The sequence below is a fragment of the Coptis chinensis genome, chromosome 6 (genome assembly GCF_015680905.1).
Source record: "Coptis chinensis isolate HL-2020 chromosome 6, ASM1568090v1, whole genome shotgun sequence".
NCBI classification, from domain to species: Eukaryota; Viridiplantae; Streptophyta; class Magnoliopsida; order Ranunculales; family Ranunculaceae; genus Coptis; species Coptis chinensis.
Window position 1 is genome coordinate 56,177,047 of NC_141461.1, and position 19,088 is coordinate 56,196,134.

Consider the following 19,088-nt stretch of genomic DNA (forward strand, 5'->3'; position numbering starts at 1 on the left):
TTTTTCGTGCGTAATATACTCTTAACTTATGAATCACTGTCTTACAATGCAATCTTTATTTTTAGACTAGCCAGCAGATGCCAAATAGTTACTTGTTAACAAAGTTACTTCTTGGTATTGTCCTCTTTACAATTAATGGCCACCGGTGCTACCACTTTCACTGGGACGTTGAAGGCAAGATTCCTCTCCCTCTCTCTTGCATTAAAAGTTAGAGGCTCTGCACAGCGAGCTCTAATCTTTACTGACATAATATTAATTTTTTTGTGAAAACCTCAATGCTTTTGTTTTCAATCAATCTTTATACAGTACACCAAAAGTTCATATCTAACTTTAACACAAAACTATGATATTTTGTTGTTTTCTTGATGACAACTTTGTTCTCGTTTAAAACAACTAGCCTTATCCAGGTGACTAGATGTCAGAATGGCTATTGGTAAGGGTTGCATCTATGAATTGGTTAAGTCTTCTCATCTTTTGTTGGTAGATAGAATATCTTGCTTTAGTTGTCTGCGTGGTTATGCGTGCATGTCTGCGTGGTTATGCGTGGATAGTATAGTATGAGGCAAATACTGACTAAGCTCCATGATACTAACATACATAACATTGATTACCTACTATAAAATAGTCATGAGACAAGATTTTGTTGTACTAAAATGTTCTGGAATTCATTCCAGGTTAATTCTAAAATTGGGCCCTAGTAGTAGGAAAATTTTAAATAACATAGCATTTCGATTATAAGGACGCGAACTCACAACCAACTAGTGAAAAATAAGCATTATCACCAGCTGGGCTGTAATAGTGGTAATTGATTTATCTGATGAATGGGGTTCTAAAGTTGGACCAATATTTTTGTGCCCTACGCGACAGCTTCTAAAACATTAGCGCAGGGCGGCTTGCTTGCATGATAGGTTAAGTTGGTCCTTAGCTGTTGTCATACACAGTAAGCAAAGTTAGTAACAAATTTGGCAGATAGAAGAATATGTCGTTAGTTGGATGATACTGTTAGATTTCTAAGGGACATCTCCTATGGGCTATAGGGCGCTTGCGTTTCTATAGGGTTATGGGCTTTTTGTTACCAGAAGTCAGTAGGGCTTTAACAATTACCCAATTTAAAACTCCGTACTCCCTAGGCAACATTAGAGGGTTCTGATCCCGCAACCTTCCGCATAAAGGAAGAGGTGCACAACCATTTGAGCTAGATGCTCATGTGCAAGTGCTGTGATGTTTAGTACTAAGGTATGCGTGCCTACTTAACGCGGAGACCTCAACGCAACCTGGCGCCGCTACCCCAACAACTTCGTTGTGTCTCGGTATAAGGCGCGCTGCGAAACGCGTGTCTTCGACGCGGAACAACACGTCCGCGCCGGCCAGACGAAACAACTTCGTCACGCGCCCGGTAAGCAAAGTGTATGTCGTCTTGGTGAAACAACTCGTCGCTTGGGCAAGGCCGTAATTAATTACCCATTATCCATAAACCCAATAACATCAATTGGGTTAGCCAATTGTACAGTACCATGTCAAATTTGGAGGCCCAACAGTTTATAAGCCCAGTCTTTTGGCTGATTTTTGGATGCCTACCCCTACTATTACAATTTTTTTTTAATTGAGCCCATGCTCATGGTTCCAAACCCATAAAAGATTCAACCCATAAAAATTTTGTCCAATATTGACTTTTTTGTGTGGGGGTGGGTGAGGTGAGAAAAATTGTTTAACTCACCCTATAAAAGCTTTTTAATTCACTCTCCATGAGTTTTGAGTGGCTATGATTAGGGGGTGTGTCACGTCTCACCTTATGACGTGAAATCTGTCCTCCCACTCCTTCCTGTTTTGTTAGATAGAAGATAGTCCTGGGGCACTCCACTCTTACATATAAATATCTACATTACGAAATTTTATATTCTAATAATGGCTTGTGCATGCATTGCATTAGTTGTATTTGTTTTTTTCTTCTGCTTATTTTGTTATTTCAAAGTAGTTATAGTCAATACTTACAGTAAGATACTTCTATGTTTGAGTTCTAAAAGATGCCGGCTCCGCCCTAAGGCCTCAAATTTGGAAGGCCTCATATTTCCTAATTTATCCACATATTTGTTTATTATTACCTAATTTTATAAAGAAAAATACCAAAAAAGGATATGATAGTCAATTTGTTTACAAATGGGTTTTCTATCCACGCACTAAATTTCGAGTGAATTAATGTGGAGTGTATACAATCCAATAGTCCACGCATACAAATGACATCCCGATGTATTAATATAAATCCAATGACTACAAAGCATTTTAATTTCAGTTTTTCCAGGAGTGTGCTCTATTTAATCAAATTGTTTCATTAGAAGAATAAAAACAAATGGAAAATCCCACGCGTTTAGTGAAAGAATCTCCACATTCTATGCATTTTCTTCTTTTCTATCTTAATTTTGTTAATTAAAGAAATTGTCATTACACTTCTCTCATTAAATCTTTTCTCTCTCACTTGTTCTATTTCACCAATTTCAAGTTTAACCGTTTGTCAATTTCACTTTTGAGTTCTAAATTTAATCATCAATTCATCATCTAATACTCACGCAGTTTTGTGAAATTTGTTTTGTTTTGTTTTTTTATTTCAATATGAATTATTATTTTATTTATTTATAGTTTTGATGTTTTTTTTTCGTTCTTGTCGTTTGCTTATTTTCATGATACTAGATTTTATTTAATTTAAATAAAAGTTGAACTTTTTTTTGGTGATTATACAGAAATAAAGGCCTCAAAAAAAATAAATACTTCTATGTTTGAGTTCTAAGAGGACATCATTGTCTCTGATATTCGTTGGATTTTACACAGACCCTTGTGCAGAAAGTAGAATTGAAACCCAGATCCGTCCCTCAAGATGAAACATTTATGTCCCTCACCAAAATGTGGCCTTAAAAGAGGCCTTATTCCTAGGCCCCTCAAGATGAAACATTTGAAGAAGTCAAGCAAGCAACTTTTTCTGTTGGACACCTGAAAGCCCTGTTCCACAATCTGTTACCATCTCTGGCTGCAATTACTAAGCTTTGTAAATTGGATTAATGTCAAGGACTATCAGAGATTCGAAACAAATTGACTATCATATCCTTTTTTAGCATTTTTTCTTTTCAGGTAATAATAAACAAATATGTTGATAAATTAGGCTTCACTGATATTGACTGCCTGAAAGCCCTGTTCCAAATCTGTTACCATCTCTGGCTGCAAATGACTGATATTGATAAATTGTACGTTCTTGTTTCCGGGGAGTATGATACTGACCACGCTGATGAAAAAGTTCATGAGTGCTGGTGAAAGGTTATTGAAGTACGCGTTCCAGCTCTTGTTTTGAGTATGTACTAGTTCATGTTCTCTCACTGAAGGCTTGACCTCACACCCCTATCCAAGCTTCATATTACAGTGTCATGCTTCATAGTTTTAAGACCTTAGAAGTTGTTGTTTTTGCTTCCAGGAGACAGGTTTTCATGGTTGCGTGAGTGCGTGGCAATGAATCTGCACGACAGACCTTGGCAGGGGTCAATCCAGTTAATATTGAAGCGTTGAAGGTATCATTTGAAGTATTCATGCCTTTCTCCAATATAATTTTTCTTTTCCACATGTTGTCATAGGTCTAATTAAGTAACAAAATAATTTGCAGGAATCTCAAATTATCAGTAAATTAGATCTGGCGGATTATGGCCCTCCTGTGTCATAATTACAAAAGAATTGATAGATCAGGAACTACAGGGAATGAATGTTGATGAGGTGAATTTTCATTTGTGTCTCGGAATACAGATTGAAGCTTTATATATGTGGAAGTTTGTTAAATCCCATTCTTTTCCATTTTTAAAAGCATTAAAGTAAATTCATAATATTATCTTTGGTTTAATTGATGATGCCGGCAATTGAGAATAACAGACTGTTTATCCTTGCCTTCCATGATCTGCTCTTACCTTTCATTAAGAAAATAAACTCATTGCCAGGAAGGATATCATATGTTTCTAGGACTGTGTTTTTCTACAACAAAGGTGTTTTGCATCCAATCACAATTGAGCTTTCTGTTCCTCTGCCTTCATTATCTATAAATAAGCGTGTTTATTATACCCACGGACATGTTGCGACGAAGTACTGGATTTGGAAGCTGGCCAAGGCTCATGTATGTTCAAATGATGCGGGTGTCCATCAACTAGGGAACCACTGGTATGCACTCAAAGTTTAAGCACTGATTGTGTTGTATATGTTTCCACATGACACTTGAATGAATTTTAATGTTATGTTTAGATAATCCTTTATAACAACTCTAACAACATGATGTTTGGAGCTAATCAGGTTAAGAACTCATGCTTGCATGGAGCCTTACATCATTGCCACACATCGGCAACTTAGTTCAATGCACCCCATTTACAAGCTGTTGCATCCACATATGCGCTACACACTAGAAATCAATGCGGTGGCACATCAAATTTTGATAAATGGAGGGGGAATAATTGAGGAATGTTTCAGCCCAGGGAAGTATGCCATGGAGTTGAGCTCAGCAGCTTATAAGAGTATGTTGAGATTCGACATAGAAGCACTGCCAGCAGACCTGATTCGCAGGTAAGGGTATAGTAAAATTGTATCTATGTTAATGGAGAAGAAGTTTGGAGAGAGAGAATACGGCCTTATTAAATTTGGCCTTGTATCACTTCAATATATATATGAAAATCAGTGTTTACAATAATAGAAATTGTCTAAAATATTTGGGAATCCCCAGTGGGCCTGGGCCACCCGCACACCGAAATTAGCCACTCGGGAGATGTACTCCTAGAACTATAACAGGTATATATAAATCTGTAGTGGCTTCATACCTACGAAAACGGCTTCCCTAGTGTGACCAGGCCTGGTCGAATGCACGAGGTGCTCACTAGTGTAGGGTCTGGGGAGAGTCAAATCCAGCGTTACCCCTGCATAACGAGAGGTGTTTGCGCCACCGGAAACAATGGCCTCAGGTCACAGTAATGCAACCATAATGATGTGCTATGGCTCGTACATTGCTAAACTTTTTAGAGCATCATTAAACTTTAACAAGGTTAATAATGAACCGGGGCAGTATAAGGAAAACCTTACATTTCATTGTAAATGTGATTGATAGTTTCATTTGAAGTTGGCCTTTGATTTCTGAAATGGTGCATGTTATACTATAAATTTCTGTCTTGGGTTAGATTCTCTTAAACGCTTGGGCTACATATGAAGTTTAATGGAAGAGGATAACAGCTTGCAGTACTTTGGGATCCATAGGGGCATATTCGCGATTGCGGAATCAGAACATTGTTACACATCTCTTTTACTGAACAAGTAGGAGTTCTATAATAATACCTGTTGAGAAATTTTTTGACAATAAATACCATAAAGTTGTCTTGCATATCAATGTTGGTTCTCCTTTGACTTTAACTTTTGATTTGCCTCGGTACTCTTTATTTTGTTAGTGTCATAAACTTAAATTGGTAGGAACTCAAAGCTTTGAGATAAATTCATTGTAAGTTTATAATTTTTTGTTGTGTTTGTCTAGCTAATGTACACTAGGTGACTAGGGCAGTCTCAGTGCTTCTTACTTTAAATAAGTTCTTATACTTGGTAGAATCACCATCATATGTTAGAACTTTTTACTTCAAATTTCAGGGGCGTTAGAGTAGAGGATTCTTCAATGCCTGGTGGTGTGAGGCTACTGATTGAGGACTATCCATATGCTGCTGATGGGCTTCTGGTTTGGTCTGAATTAGAGATTAGGCCGAAGCCTATGTTGCACATTTCTATTCAAAACACAACAGCGTCTCCTCCGATGTGGAGTTCCAAGCTTGGTGGGATGAGATCAAGAGCAAAAGTCACTACGACAAACGGAATGAGACATGGTGACCTAAACTACAAACCAAGAAAGATTTGTCTGGTATCCTAGCCACAATGGTTTGGAACTTTGGATAGCAGCAGGGCAGCATGCGACCATAAAACTTTGGCCAATGCCGCTTTGGAGGGTATGTACCTAATCGACCTACTCTTATGAGGAAACTTATACCCAGACCGCTTTTCTATCTTCAATACCTACCCAACTCCAAGCCAGGAAGGTAATGGCAGTTCAAGATACTTTGTCAACACACTTCCCTGATGAAGAGTACGTAGGTCAGCAGCACCACTTGCATAACCATTGGATCGATGATACTGAAATTTTAAGATTGTCCAGGAAGTTCATTTCTGAATTAGAGGAGGTAGAAGATATTATAAACACAAGGAATAAAGATATACGTCTGAACCTAGGGTAACCGGCAGTGGGATCCCAAATAGTGTTTCTATCTGATTACTACAGGGTAGGCTCATTTATTTCCGAACAAGATCTTTTCCATATTTAAATTGTACTGTCTTGTACAAATTCATGAAAGGTCTGCTTTCATCGAGGTTTGTTAGAATTCATCCCTGAACCCAAGTTCCTCAGACGTAATAATGAAAAAGTTGTTAAGCTTTGTAGTTTGGATCAGTAAAAAGTTGTATAAATTACAGAATATTGAATTGTATTCTCTTCTTTACGCCAGTTTCAGGCATCGCCTTATGAGCATCCTTATGGGCTAAGCATGATTTTGACAAGCAAAGTCCAGAGAGTTTCGTTTGTTGAAGGTTGTAATTATATAGTTTGCAATATTCCTTCAATCATGCTTCGCATTTGGCAACCAGGGATGGAACATAAACACCCATCCACCACTTTTTATATGACCCTACTTCTCTCGAACGATAGACCACTAGTTTAATTGTGTGAAAGTTTATGTTAGATATCGGTTATAGTTTCATGGGTGAACTAGTATTACCCCCCCCCCACTAGAGGAGCCAATTAGGATTTCCCCACCCCCCTACAATGGGAAACTAGGGTCTCCCCCCTAAATACATACAAAAAAACTTCGGTCAACCCACTTTGACTTTTTTTTTGTGTGTATTTAGGGGGGAGACCCTAATTTCCCATCTAGTGGGGAAATCCTAATTGGCTCATCTAATGGGGTAATACTGAGTTAACCCTAGTTTCATTAATATAATTACATACAGTATGTGAACCGTCTACGATCGGTGTTTTTTTCAAATCTTTAAACTGTAAAATCTAACATCTCTCGATAGTATGATTTTTTGAATTCTAGTTATAATCTAAAAAATAATATAAAAACATTAGGAGGGGTTGAATATAATTTGAGTGACGTGAATGAGGTTTTCTAAATTATTTTAAATAATATGAAACTAATTCTAATTTCAATAAAGTGAGAGAGTTTTTGGTAAATTGTTTAAAAATGAGAGAGCTGATTAGAATAATTAAGGGAGGTGGTTCTAAAATCATGAAATAGAGAGATTACAAATACACAGTTCGGTTGAGAAATTTTCCTCCTTTTCCTCCTAAAAATCCGGCTATCATATAGTGTAGAGATATCCATAGTACAAAATATCACGATATATTTGATTATCGAAAAAAAAATCATCGCAATATATCGCAATATTTGTCGATATCTATTGAGATTTCAGATAAAGATATATAAATATCACGATATATTCAGAGATATATACGACTGCAAATATTGGTGATATTTCGATAATATTTTGAGATATTTTACAATATTTTGTGTATGTAATAATTTTATTTAATATTTACCATTATATTTGAAATAAATATAAATAATATATCATTATATATCAAGAAATATTCATGATATTTATTGATATTTTGGATATATCCACGATATTTGCATGTGAAACAATATCAAATATCCCCAAAAAGAAAAATATATTCACGATACATATTAATAAATACCCATATTCTGATATTTTGTACTATGCATATATCTACTAAAACTTGCTTTACCACCAAGAGGTGATCATATTATCACCACATAACATGAAATGAAAGTACATGAAATTGAGTTACTGGTGATGAACTCAGTCTATTGGGCATGATTACACTACGCAAAAAAAACGCAACCCAAGTAACGATTGAGGACCACCAAAATCCAATAATTCCACCAATAATTATTAAAACAACGAGTTTGAATACTTAGAAGAAGCCGGTGCATATATAGCACAGTTCGCATACTTGTGATTGTTTAAAGGAGGCAGAGCTAGTGAAACCTCACAATGAAAAAAAAAGCATTTGGGTGGGCAGTTGCAACTAAACTGATATATATAACCTACAAATATTCCAAATCAGGCAGCCACAAACGCCATTTACCAGATTGCTTCAGCAACAAAATTCTACTTTTACTAGAACGAAATTCCAATGCAATTAACATATAACATCCACTGAAACAAAAATGGAAATGCAACTCCCACCCCCAACACATTATTCTTGTTTCTTTTTGGAGATTCGGCCATAATTTTGTTTTGTGAAACGGTAACCATCAACACTTCGATCTTATATGGGCCAGTTTTAACGACGCACCATATCACTTTCGCTACCCAAACAACCAAAGGACGCGTCACTTCAAAACAATTTAATTTAGTTAGGACATCTGTTTTGGAAGCAAAAGAAAGTTTCTTTACTTAAGCGTAGGCATTAATAAAAAAAACTAGTATCTAACCACCAATTCAGTTATTATAGTGGACGCATCACTTGAAACATTTTAATTCTTGCCCTTAATTCTTTAACCAACATTTCAGCTATTATTGTAATCAATTGTAGTCAACATTTCAGCTATTATTGTAATCAATTGTAGTCAGTTATGTATTCATATAAGCATTTCGTCAAACACATCAAATTCATAGAAACACAACAAAGTAATACAAGCCTATTTTATTCTCGGGAAAAGATGACTACAACAGAACAAGAAGAAATCAAAGCAACTCCCTCGAGAATGAATTGATGAAATTGGAATCCCTCGAGAAGTGCTATATGATGAATCGAAATCGGAGTCCCTTGACAAAACAGATTTGATGACTTCCAACTTACGCCTCTTGTTACTACTAGAGACCTCAACTCGATTCACTTTTACCCGCAACGATGAAATTGTCCTCTCTAATTTTTCCTCTCTCCTTTTCATCAACAGATCAGTTTCGGTAATAAAATTATCCATCTTCCCATAGAGAATGTCCAACTCCTTCTTTCCTGACGGATTCACATCTTTTTTTAGTCTTTTGATCGTAGTTAGTATGTCTTTCAGTATATCGACCAACGAATTTGAGGAAAGAGACGACAATGACGAATTTGACATTGAGAACGGCTACAGTCAATTTTTTGGAGATACAGTATCTTAAAAGCAGACCTTTTCAAGGGGCTCATCTAAGCTGTCCAATCTCAAGTTCTTATTGTCCACCATTCATTGACTTACATACAAGATGTCATTATAACTGGACTTCGCGACACAATGTAGATGATCTTTGTCTCAACTTTCTACCCCAACCTTCTTCTGCACGATTGTAATTCTAAAAACAAAAATGACTTATTAAGACTTCTTGTAGGGGACACCCAACTACTATTTCGAAAGAGATTGGATAAGGAACAAATGCCATTAAAGTGAGCCTTCACAACATTATACACCCTTAATCGTGATTCTTCTGCACTCCTCATTCACTTTAGTGGATATTATATTTAATTGGATTTCTGTTACATTTTGACCAACGTCACAAATCCCAAATCCAACTGGGTACTTACAACAACCAAAAGAATAGAAACAAACAACGACAATGCATAAAATGATACTCTCATTCTTACATTTTCGAAAGTACTAGAAATATCATTCTTACAACAACCAAAATAACAAAATAAATTAAATATCTCTCCTTTACATTACTACCACTCAGAGTCAGCGTCATTTGTCAACTGCTTCGGGGTTCACAGGACGGTGCTCAGCTCCTTTATCATCAACAAAATTTTTGTTTTTGCATGTACGCCTGTTGTGCCCATCCATGTTGCACAAAGTGCAACGTCTTCTCTGCTTTGGTCCCATATGCTCTGGTCTTATCCGTATTCTCTCGGTTGGTGGCCTACCAGGTCTGCGCCTCACTTCAAGGGGCATAACACGCTCATCCATTTAATCAATGTCCCATTGCTCCTTACTAGGAATCCCAACCCACACCTCACAATACGTCCATTGCCAGTTAGCAATAAGGTAGTACGGATCAACATATGTCATATGACTATCTTGCCGAGTGACACTGATTGCCTTATAGGCAGCACACATGGGATTCCTATGTGTTGGAAATACCCACACGAGCATTTCCTAACAGCTAGATTTACACGATATGCTTGTAAACGACCAGTCTTGACTAATATATATTCCTATTTCCTAGCCCGTGACTCTGTAAATTTCATCGACTTGTCGATGTTGGTTCTAAGTAGCCCAGTAGCACGAGGTGTTAAAATCTCACCCTTGGAAGCCCACTCATTCACCATGTTATGTACTTGAAGTAGTGGTCACTAATGTTCTGCCTAATTGCTTCCGCCAAAGCAGCAACCAGAAGAGACTTGTCGTACTTAATTATGTTGTTCCAACACTCAACATGGTTGGTGTAAGCAATGACATATCTCTTAACTACCGATGCATGGCATGCCTATTGATGAAAAGGAATACCAGTAAGCAATGCGTGGCCTACTGAGCTCATTTTCTCTATATCTCTCATAACTAACAAAACGGAAATACCATTCTTTAGTAGTCTTAGCTGCAGTTTTAATCTTCGCCATAAGTCTGACCGATGGATTGTGCAGGTTTTTGCAAATATGGTTCATGCAGAAAACATGTTTCGCTCGTGGAAACACCTCGGCCACTTTGATGATCAGACTAGCATGCCTATCAAATATGATAACGAAGGGCGTCTCGTACCCTACTACTTGATCTCCAAGGCAATGCAAAAACCAATCATAGTTTCGTTGTCATCACCACTAACTAACGATACCAAATGCAACTGGGAAAACATGATTGTCGCCGTCAACGACAATAGCTAAGAGAAGACATCCACTTGATCTACCCTTCAAATGTGTTCCATCAATTTCTGTGTGGCCTACATGTGTTACGAAAACTCCTTACTGTAATCCCATAGCTCCAGAAGTAGCACTTGAAGCGGTCATTATTTCGCACTCTTCTCATGTTAATAAAACTAAAGGGATCAACTTTCCTCAGTTGTTGACTGTAACTATTCAGTAGTTGGTAGGACTGCCCGAAACTTCCTTGAATCTGCAGACACATGTAAAATTAGTACTATGCCATATTAGCCTTATCCATGGTCATAACATGTCTACTTCAATTACATTACTAATGAGGATATATTAGGTCTATATAATGTCGTATGGGGTCTATATTATTCCCTCGACATTACTACTACATCTGTTCAAATATTAACCGTCAAAGCAGTTTTTGTACAAAAGTTTGGAAAACACAGACTTTCTCTTAAATGAACGTCCGTTTACGGATATGTTATATAATGTCTTGCTCAGCCTATATAGTATATGTCACATCTTATATAGTGTTATATATAAACGTAAATTAAGAAGTTAACAAGCATAGATTAAAAAGTTGTTCAATACACTATAGTATTGTTGTCAAGACACGATATAAGCTGCCCCACGAACACGTCTGTTAACGGACTAGTCTATTTAAGAGAAAGCCTGAAATTAACGTACCTCTTCAAGAGCCTTTTCTCTTCCTCGCCATGCAATTTTGTACTTGATATCTACTGAAGTCTACTCTTTAACCATCATCAACAGCTGACTTGCCTTCATGGTACTTGATATGTGTGAACGTTGTAAACGGTTCTCACAGTCCACATATACGAACCATCAATGCTACAATACACGTGAAATGGACAATTGGACCCTTGACTCCTCAATTCGGACCCCTTGCATCCATATTGTATCCTTTCGTAGCCCGTCCTTATTTTTGATAGTTCAAAGTTGTTTTTAATGGCATAAGTCTTTCATGTGAAATGTGAACAACCACCTTTCAGGAAACACCATTCCCACAGTGAGTGCATTTATTTCGAAAGCCTCCAATTCTGTGGGAATCTCATCTTCAAGACGCCCATCCTCTACCACAGACTTTTTGTAGCGTTGGAATTTATCTCTTCTTTCCTTTAAGAGGGAAACTTGTTTAGTACTGCCCCCATTATCTTATGTGAATTGGGATCCTACCCCATCATCAACTGCACTTCCGGATGATGGTGCAACACCCGCTAGTGCGTCAGGGGCGTGATTGTCAGTATTACGGCCCACATTATAATCCTACCCACGGAGTGGAGGAAATACTGGCAAAAATGGGCACATTCCAGGACTGGTGTGCGGAGTTCCGAGGTTGTGTTCGTATAATATTATACCGTAATTCGTTGAACATCTCGCCGCCCAATGACCACTATTTTCTACACTTGTCGCGTTACCAGTAACTCCGCTTCCATCTCCACCTGCTATTTGAACATTATTATCAACGAACCTATTATCAAGGTCAAAACCACCTGACTCATCAATTGGGTCATCACTAACACTAAACTCATCATCAATATCACTAAACTCATCATCACTTTGACCATCATAGCCACCACGCCTGTCACACCCCGAATTTCGACAGAATTCGGAAAAACATTATTTGTTCCCGACTCTTCGATCTCCGAGGTGTGACGCACTCTCAACTCCCAAAAACCCATAAACAGTTTAAATATGCGCGGATAATAAAAACCAATAAAAATTTTAACTTAAACAAAAGTCTTCTTCATGACAAAGATTCACAAATAAGATTAGGTTACAACTCTCCTTTCAATAACTCTTTAATAAAATTTACAAATGAAAATACAAATACATTGTCTAGACTGAAAATCTATATCACCTTAAGGGAAAACAAAATACATCCTGAAATGCAATGCTAACGCTAAAACCACACGCAGTTAAAATGACCAACCTTCTTCAACACTAAACCTGTCAAAACTTATCAACTATGTTCATTGAATGAACACACCCGATAAGCAAACATGCAAATCGGGTCAGCATTATAAAAAATGCTGGTGTGTGTAGCTCTAAAATACAACATATACTTATACAAATATATACATAATCCCTACGGCAGTTAGTTCCTCCACCGTATTTTAACTTTAACTTTCAACGACTAATATAACATACTTAAGTACAATAATCTAGGCAGGTAGTTCCTCCATCGAGTTTTAACTTCCAACAACTAATACAACATACCATACGATAATAAAAGGCATTTAGTTCCTCCACGAGGTTTTAGGTTCTAACTAAACTACTAACCACCAAACATATACAATCATCTATCTAGAGATATATTATTTACCAACATATTACCATAAGTATATTAGTTTAGACTTTCTTTTGTGTGTCCCTAAAATCACGTCAGATCTATGTCTTACCTAGTTTCCCGACTACCACAATCGCTACCCGCCTTAACATGTACATCCACATGCCTCCCTTACATAATGAGCCACTCCGTGCGTAACTACCTGGCCGGGATGCCGCGACACCGTAAATCCTCACACGGAAGCCAAATCTATGTAAGTTACCGCCACTATTCGGCATAAAATATTGCGCATCATCGTTCTATTTTGCGAACGGAATAATCAAGCCACTATTCGGCTACGATTGCCCAACACATGGGTCAATCAACATCTCATATATATACAACATCTTATATATCAACATCTTATATATCAAGCCACTATTCGCTAACGATTGCCCAACACATGGGTCAATCAACATCTCATATATATACAACATCTTATATATCAACATCTTATATATCAAGCCACTATTCGCTACGATTGCCTAACACATGGGTCAATCAACATCTCATATATATACAACATCTTATATATCAAATACCAATACGGATCATCATGAGTTGTGGTAGTCGGGTTCTAGGATTTTTCGTTCGTAATTTATTCATGTGTCATACATTTATGACTCATAAACGCTTTCACTATATCACGTGCATGTCAAATACATTATTGCACTAAGCCACAATATTTAGAAATGTCTCAATATATCTCATAACCATTTTCATTCTTTCACGCGTGTCAATATATTATTGCACTAAGCCACAATCCCCAGAGGCAAATATTCACCAATCATATACTACCTCATAGTAGCATCTCACATATATAATAATGGAGTGTTTATACATTTATTTCTCCTAAACATATTGCATTATATATATATATCCCAACATATTATATAATGTCACAATATCAACGCCGATCTTAATTAGATAATGACCACCAAATTTATACAAGCTTCCACAGCATTTTAGCATTTGATTTGTCCATACAATTTACAACATATAATGCAAAGACAATTAAAAGCGATCCACATCCACGATCTATAATCAAAGCCCAATATATATAAGTTTTACACACTACTCACGTCAAATCTTAATTCGATAATGACAAACAACGTTATATGATGTTCGATAATATTTTATTATTATATTTGTCCATATTCTTAAATATGTGAAAAACGGGAAAAAGTCAACATTCCAAAGTCAAAACGGTCAAAGTCAAAGTATACACGTCATGGTCAAAGTCAAAGTCAACACGTCATAGTCGAAGTCAAACTGTCATTGTCAAAATCAAACTGTCGTTTCCGGGTTTGACAGGTTCAGGGTCATAGCCATGGTTCATGGCTAAGGTCAAAGGTGCATGGCTCATGGGCTCATGACCAAGGTAATGGTTCGGACCCAACTGGCCAAACCCAAACCTTAGAACCCGAAAGTTTAAACATTGGAAAACCCAAACAGATCTATTTTAAGTCAATGGACTGGTCCCAAGCAATATTAGATACGGGCCCAAAAACAGTTAAGTGGTTCGGTCCAAAAATTTCAAAACAAAAAGAAAATGGCCCAACCACTTAAATTAGATTTCGGCCCACATAAAACTAAAACTGAAATTTCGGCCAACCACCATCGAAATTTCGGCCAAGCCACTAATAGAATTTTGGCCCAAACCAAACCTTGAAATTTCGGCCCAACTAACAAAATAGAACTAAAGCCCAAACAAAAATTAAAACATTTCGCCCAAGGCCCAAAACAAACTGGGGCCCAAAGATGAACTCCCGCCCAAGCCCAAGTTCGGGGTCATCTTCCAACAACAGCTGACCACCACCGCTTCGAATTCCGCCACCTTCGTCCACCTCCATCATCCTAGCGGTTTTGACCCAAATCAAAACCCCTATAGCTTTAATGAAAGCTCCACCTCGATTTGCTAACTCCATCTCCTACCTCCAAACTAGATCTAAAAGGTTTACTGCCGCCATTAATGGCTTCCCCAAGCTTCCAAAGCCCCCATCAAACCCCTACTACCCCCATACATCAACTAAGTTCGTTATTCCAACACCAATACATCAAACCGACCAAACCTGTTTTTATCTTGGGGTGTTTGGGCAAGCCGCCATTGATGGAGCTTCGAGCTTCAATCGACAGCACCACACTCGCATCCCTCATCTCCTCCATCAATCCTCCTAATCCCATTACTAATAACCCAACATCCAAATACCCCACCAAAACCCAAACAATCAATTTTAATATAAACTGGGCGATTTTTCGATCGCCGCCATTAATGCGTTTAGAGAGCTTCGACAGCCTCATCCCACCAACAAACAACTTAATCCATCCACCCATAATTCCATCTGCCTCCAGCCAACAAAACATTAAACACAGTAAAAACGATACTGGAGTTTGAACTGCCATGAATGACTCGTTCCGAGCTCCAGCAGTTTCAAACCAGCATTCCAGTATTGAGGAAAAACTACCCTGACCTCTAACCAAATCCAATATTTCGAGCGGATGAGAAATAAAAATATAACAGCATAAGAAAAACAGAACTAACAAAAGAAAACTAAGAGGAAGAAAACTTTGACAGTAAAACATTTCATTCGTAGCCGTACTCTAGTTTCGGGTAAAAAGAAAGAACTAACTACTCACAAAAACAGTTTACATGAACAGAAAATTCATAAATTTGAAACAGATGAAAATCATAGTTCTAGTAGTGGTGAGAGTTAACTCTACTCACCGGTCTTAACAACTCCACGAATTCCTTCGAGTCCGAGCCGTCGCGCTCCACCGCTCCAGAAATCCAGCTTTCATCTCTGCCTCCATTTTCATTATTCTATTCTCCAGGAACCCTATTTTCTAGAAAAATGTGTTTATATACTTGGGTCCGAAACCCAAGCCCAACACAGACTCGGGCCCAAAACCAGGCCCACATATCCCGAGTCCAATCCGACAAATTTTGAAAATAAATAATTAAATTAATTAATAAATAAATAGAAAAATACGTATTTAAAAATACGGGCATTACAACGCCCGTCCACACGACCACAGGCTTTTTGTAGTGTTGGGAGTTTTTTTTTATTTTGTTTAAGAGGGAACCTTGCTGACTATGGCCCCTCTTGTCTTCCGTAAGTGGGTTCATTCACCGTCACCACCACCACCACCACTTTCAGATGCTGCTAAAACACCTGCTAGTGCATCATATATGCCATTGTAAGTATTAGCTCCAGTATTAGAATTTTGTCTGCATAGTGGATGAAATATAAGACCAAACGGGCACATTCCAGGACCGGTGTGCTGAGTTCCAAGGTCGTGTTCGTATAATATTCCACCGTAATTATACGAACATCTCGCAGCACCATGACTACTATTTTGTGCTCCCGCCGTGCCACCAATAACTCCGCTTCTATCTTCACCTGTCATTTGAACATAATTTTTAAGGTCAACACCACCAGTCTAATTAATTGGGTCATCCCTCGGATTATCACCCCTAAACAAAGGAGTAGTGTCTTCACGCATACTAGAAGTGTCAATAATATCATCCCAATTTGTACCGTTCCAATTTGATGTACTTCCACCCAGATCTCTGTCCATACAACTCACCACTTCCTCCAAAAGGGAGGTAAAGCTAACACGTGTTGTCTCCCTTTCATACTCACTGTGCAGTTCTAGTGGAGCACATTGGCTACCCAAACCAGTTATAGTAACTTTGTCTGTTGGAAAATTGGGGATAATTAGCCTCAGGGTACTCGGAACTTGGTCAGTGTGAACGTCGTTGTATGACGTTGTCTAGGTAGTTCAGATAAGTTGGTTTCAGTCATGTGTTGAGAAGGTTCAACATCTACTACAATACAATTGTCAGGCACATACTGGGTATTCTGCAATACCATCTGGAAGCATCATAATCAGCGAGTTTAGTGCCGTTTTACACACCTCTTTTATAGTCAAAGCAATGCCGCAATCCACAATAACTCACCTACAACCATAAGTATATGCTACACAGGATGGTTTTCCAAAGTGTGTTTAAAGCCTCTCATCTCCAACAATGCTAATTGCACAACAATTTAGTCATTGCACAAAGTTAGTTTTCTAACCGTGTCAATAGTATATCCTAAACTATCGTGGAAAACACAGAGACAATGTTTAACAACCCCTATATAATGTTGTGTAACGCTCATACAATATATTAGAGAGTACACAGATATTAAGTAATTGGAAACCTAATACAGTGGCTTCAAATTCTTATATAGCATCTGTCTGCTGTCAAAATAATGTCAAAAACCACAATAGCGCACTTACCACCATAATTGTAAGGTACACGGGAAGGTCCACTAAACTGAATTTGAGGCATTTCATCACCAACAACCGTTTCAGCAACATGGTATGGTACCATAACATCTACGCAAACTTTTAGCCGAGCCATAAGTTATATTCAAAAATACAAAGTTAAGCAGGCTTTCGCTTAAATGTATATGTTATATAGTGTTGTTCAAGTTAATAAGAGAAATCCCTCCCATTTAAGCTCATTTACATATACTTGAATGTCAATAATAACCAAAGCCCACTTACCATCAACTTCTTTTATAATAGGGAAGTGAGATGATTCACCTAAATCAATGTCCGCCACTTGAGATGTCTGAACCAATCTGAAGAAACAAATGTTTCAAGCAATGGTTAGATTCGAAAAATGAAAAATTCCCATTTAACAGTTTACGGTGGCAATACTGTATAGTGTCATCGTGTTCATCCTGTATTTTGATTTATATGTCTTACACAACGCGGGAAACCGAAGTTTTGCACTTACCACCACCTCCAACCTCTTGTGCACTAGGCACAAGGGATGGTTCGCCCAATTGGGTTTCAGGCAATTAAGTTGGTTTGGAAATATCTGCAAAGTGATGATTTAGTCAATCAACATATTAGTTTCAAAATTACCCATTTAATCAGGTGCAATGAGATTGCAAGCTTACATTCTGTTAACCTATTATTGTAAATAGGTGATGAGCATGATAGTGAGACATCTTCCTCCATCAAATCTTTAGTATCCTTTCTGAATATCAAGACACTACCTTCTCCACAGGTTTTCATTGTGTGCGCATCCATCATCTCATTTTAGTCACTGTTAAAGTCAATCAAACATGATTTATCTTATTGTTCAACACAGAGATAATGCTTTTCGAAGTCTAATATAGTCTCTTCAAAATGTTATATAAAGCCGAGTTAAACTTGTAAAAATAAAACAACTATAATGTGGAAACTTCTGTTAAAGTTTAGAACTTTACTTCTAAAACACTCAGAAAATAAAATAAGCAATATGTTACTCTAAAGAAGAACCACTAAAAAGTCATGAGATTATAATTTCAAAAATGCCTGTGGAAACCTGAGATTATAATTTTTAGCCATGAATGAGTAAAGTGGAAACTTGAGATTATAATACTTGTATATTACAAGCACATAAATGAACAAAAACCTCATTAATGAAGCTATGAATCACAAACAATAAAAAATAATAGAATTAAAAACACACCTTGTTGTTAGAAGAAGCTTCAAATCCAAATACTTAGTTTTTAAAAGCACACCTTCATTGAACCTTCTAAGGATCTGGTTGGAGAAAAAAGATTGTGCACTTTTGAGGAAGAATATATTATGCCCTTGGGACACGTGCAACTAGTAATTGAGAAGAACTGAAGAAGAACAAACCAAGTACTAGGTTGCTCAATCCGAAGTAAACTATTTAATTTCTCCCATGCATTTAATGTGTGGAAGTGAGGTGTTATGTAGGGGTATAATTGGAATGTCAGTTCCTAGAGGTTAAACGGGTGATTTCACTTAGACTTTGAATATTTT

At 37.4% G+C, this 19,088-nt stretch overlaps 1 protein-coding gene and 1 long non-coding RNA gene across 4 annotated transcripts; one reads left to right on the forward strand and one right to left on the reverse strand.

Moving 5' to 3' along the window:
• Nucleotides 1-3,237: 3,237 nt before the first annotated feature.
• On the forward strand, nucleotides 3,238-6,597 carry LOC147493682 (lipoxygenase 6, chloroplastic-like). The gene is made up of 5 exons (XM_086566702.1): nucleotides 3,238-3,337; nucleotides 3,458-3,551; nucleotides 3,644-4,185; nucleotides 4,315-4,581; nucleotides 5,644-6,597. Exons 3-5 carry the CDS (start codon nucleotides 3,878-3,880, stop codon nucleotides 5,915-5,917), a joined length of 849 nt encoding a protein of 282 aa, XP_086422828.1. The 5' UTR covers nucleotides 3,238-3,337; nucleotides 3,458-3,551; nucleotides 3,644-3,877; the 3' UTR covers nucleotides 5,918-6,597.
• A 6,258-nt stretch (nucleotides 6,598-12,855) lies between these two features.
• Nucleotides 12,856-19,019, reverse strand: LOC147493683 (uncharacterized). 3 transcript variants are annotated; one of them, XR_015199190.1, is made up of 5 exons: nucleotides 18,769-19,019; nucleotides 18,212-18,360; nucleotides 18,046-18,129; nucleotides 17,811-17,887; nucleotides 12,856-12,894 (listed from the first exon to the last, which is right to left on the reverse strand). It is a non-coding gene; the product is annotated as an uncharacterized LOC147493683 (long non-coding RNA). The 3 variants fall into 3 exon arrangements; XR_015199191.1 differs by lacking the exon at nucleotides 12,856-12,894 and adding an exon at nucleotides 17,428-17,648; XR_015199189.1 differs by lacking the exon at nucleotides 12,856-12,894 and having other exon boundaries at nucleotides 17,681-17,887; nucleotides 18,769-19,012.
• Nucleotides 19,020-19,088: the final 69 nt, after the last annotated feature.

Excerpts from the sequence above, each read along its gene's own strand:
- LOC147493682 (XM_086566702.1), top strand. The coding sequence starts at position 3,878 with ATGATGCCGGCAATTGAGAATAACAGACTGTTTATCCTTGCCTTCCAT. Across the intron at positions 4,186-4,314 it reads CATCAACTAGGGAACCACTG|GTTAAGAACTCATGCTTGCA; the intron begins GTATGCACTCAA and ends GGAGCTAATCAG. Across the intron at positions 4,582-5,643 it reads CCAGCAGACCTGATTCGCAG|GGGCGTTAGAGTAGAGGATT; the intron begins GTAAGGGTATAG and ends TTCAAATTTCAG.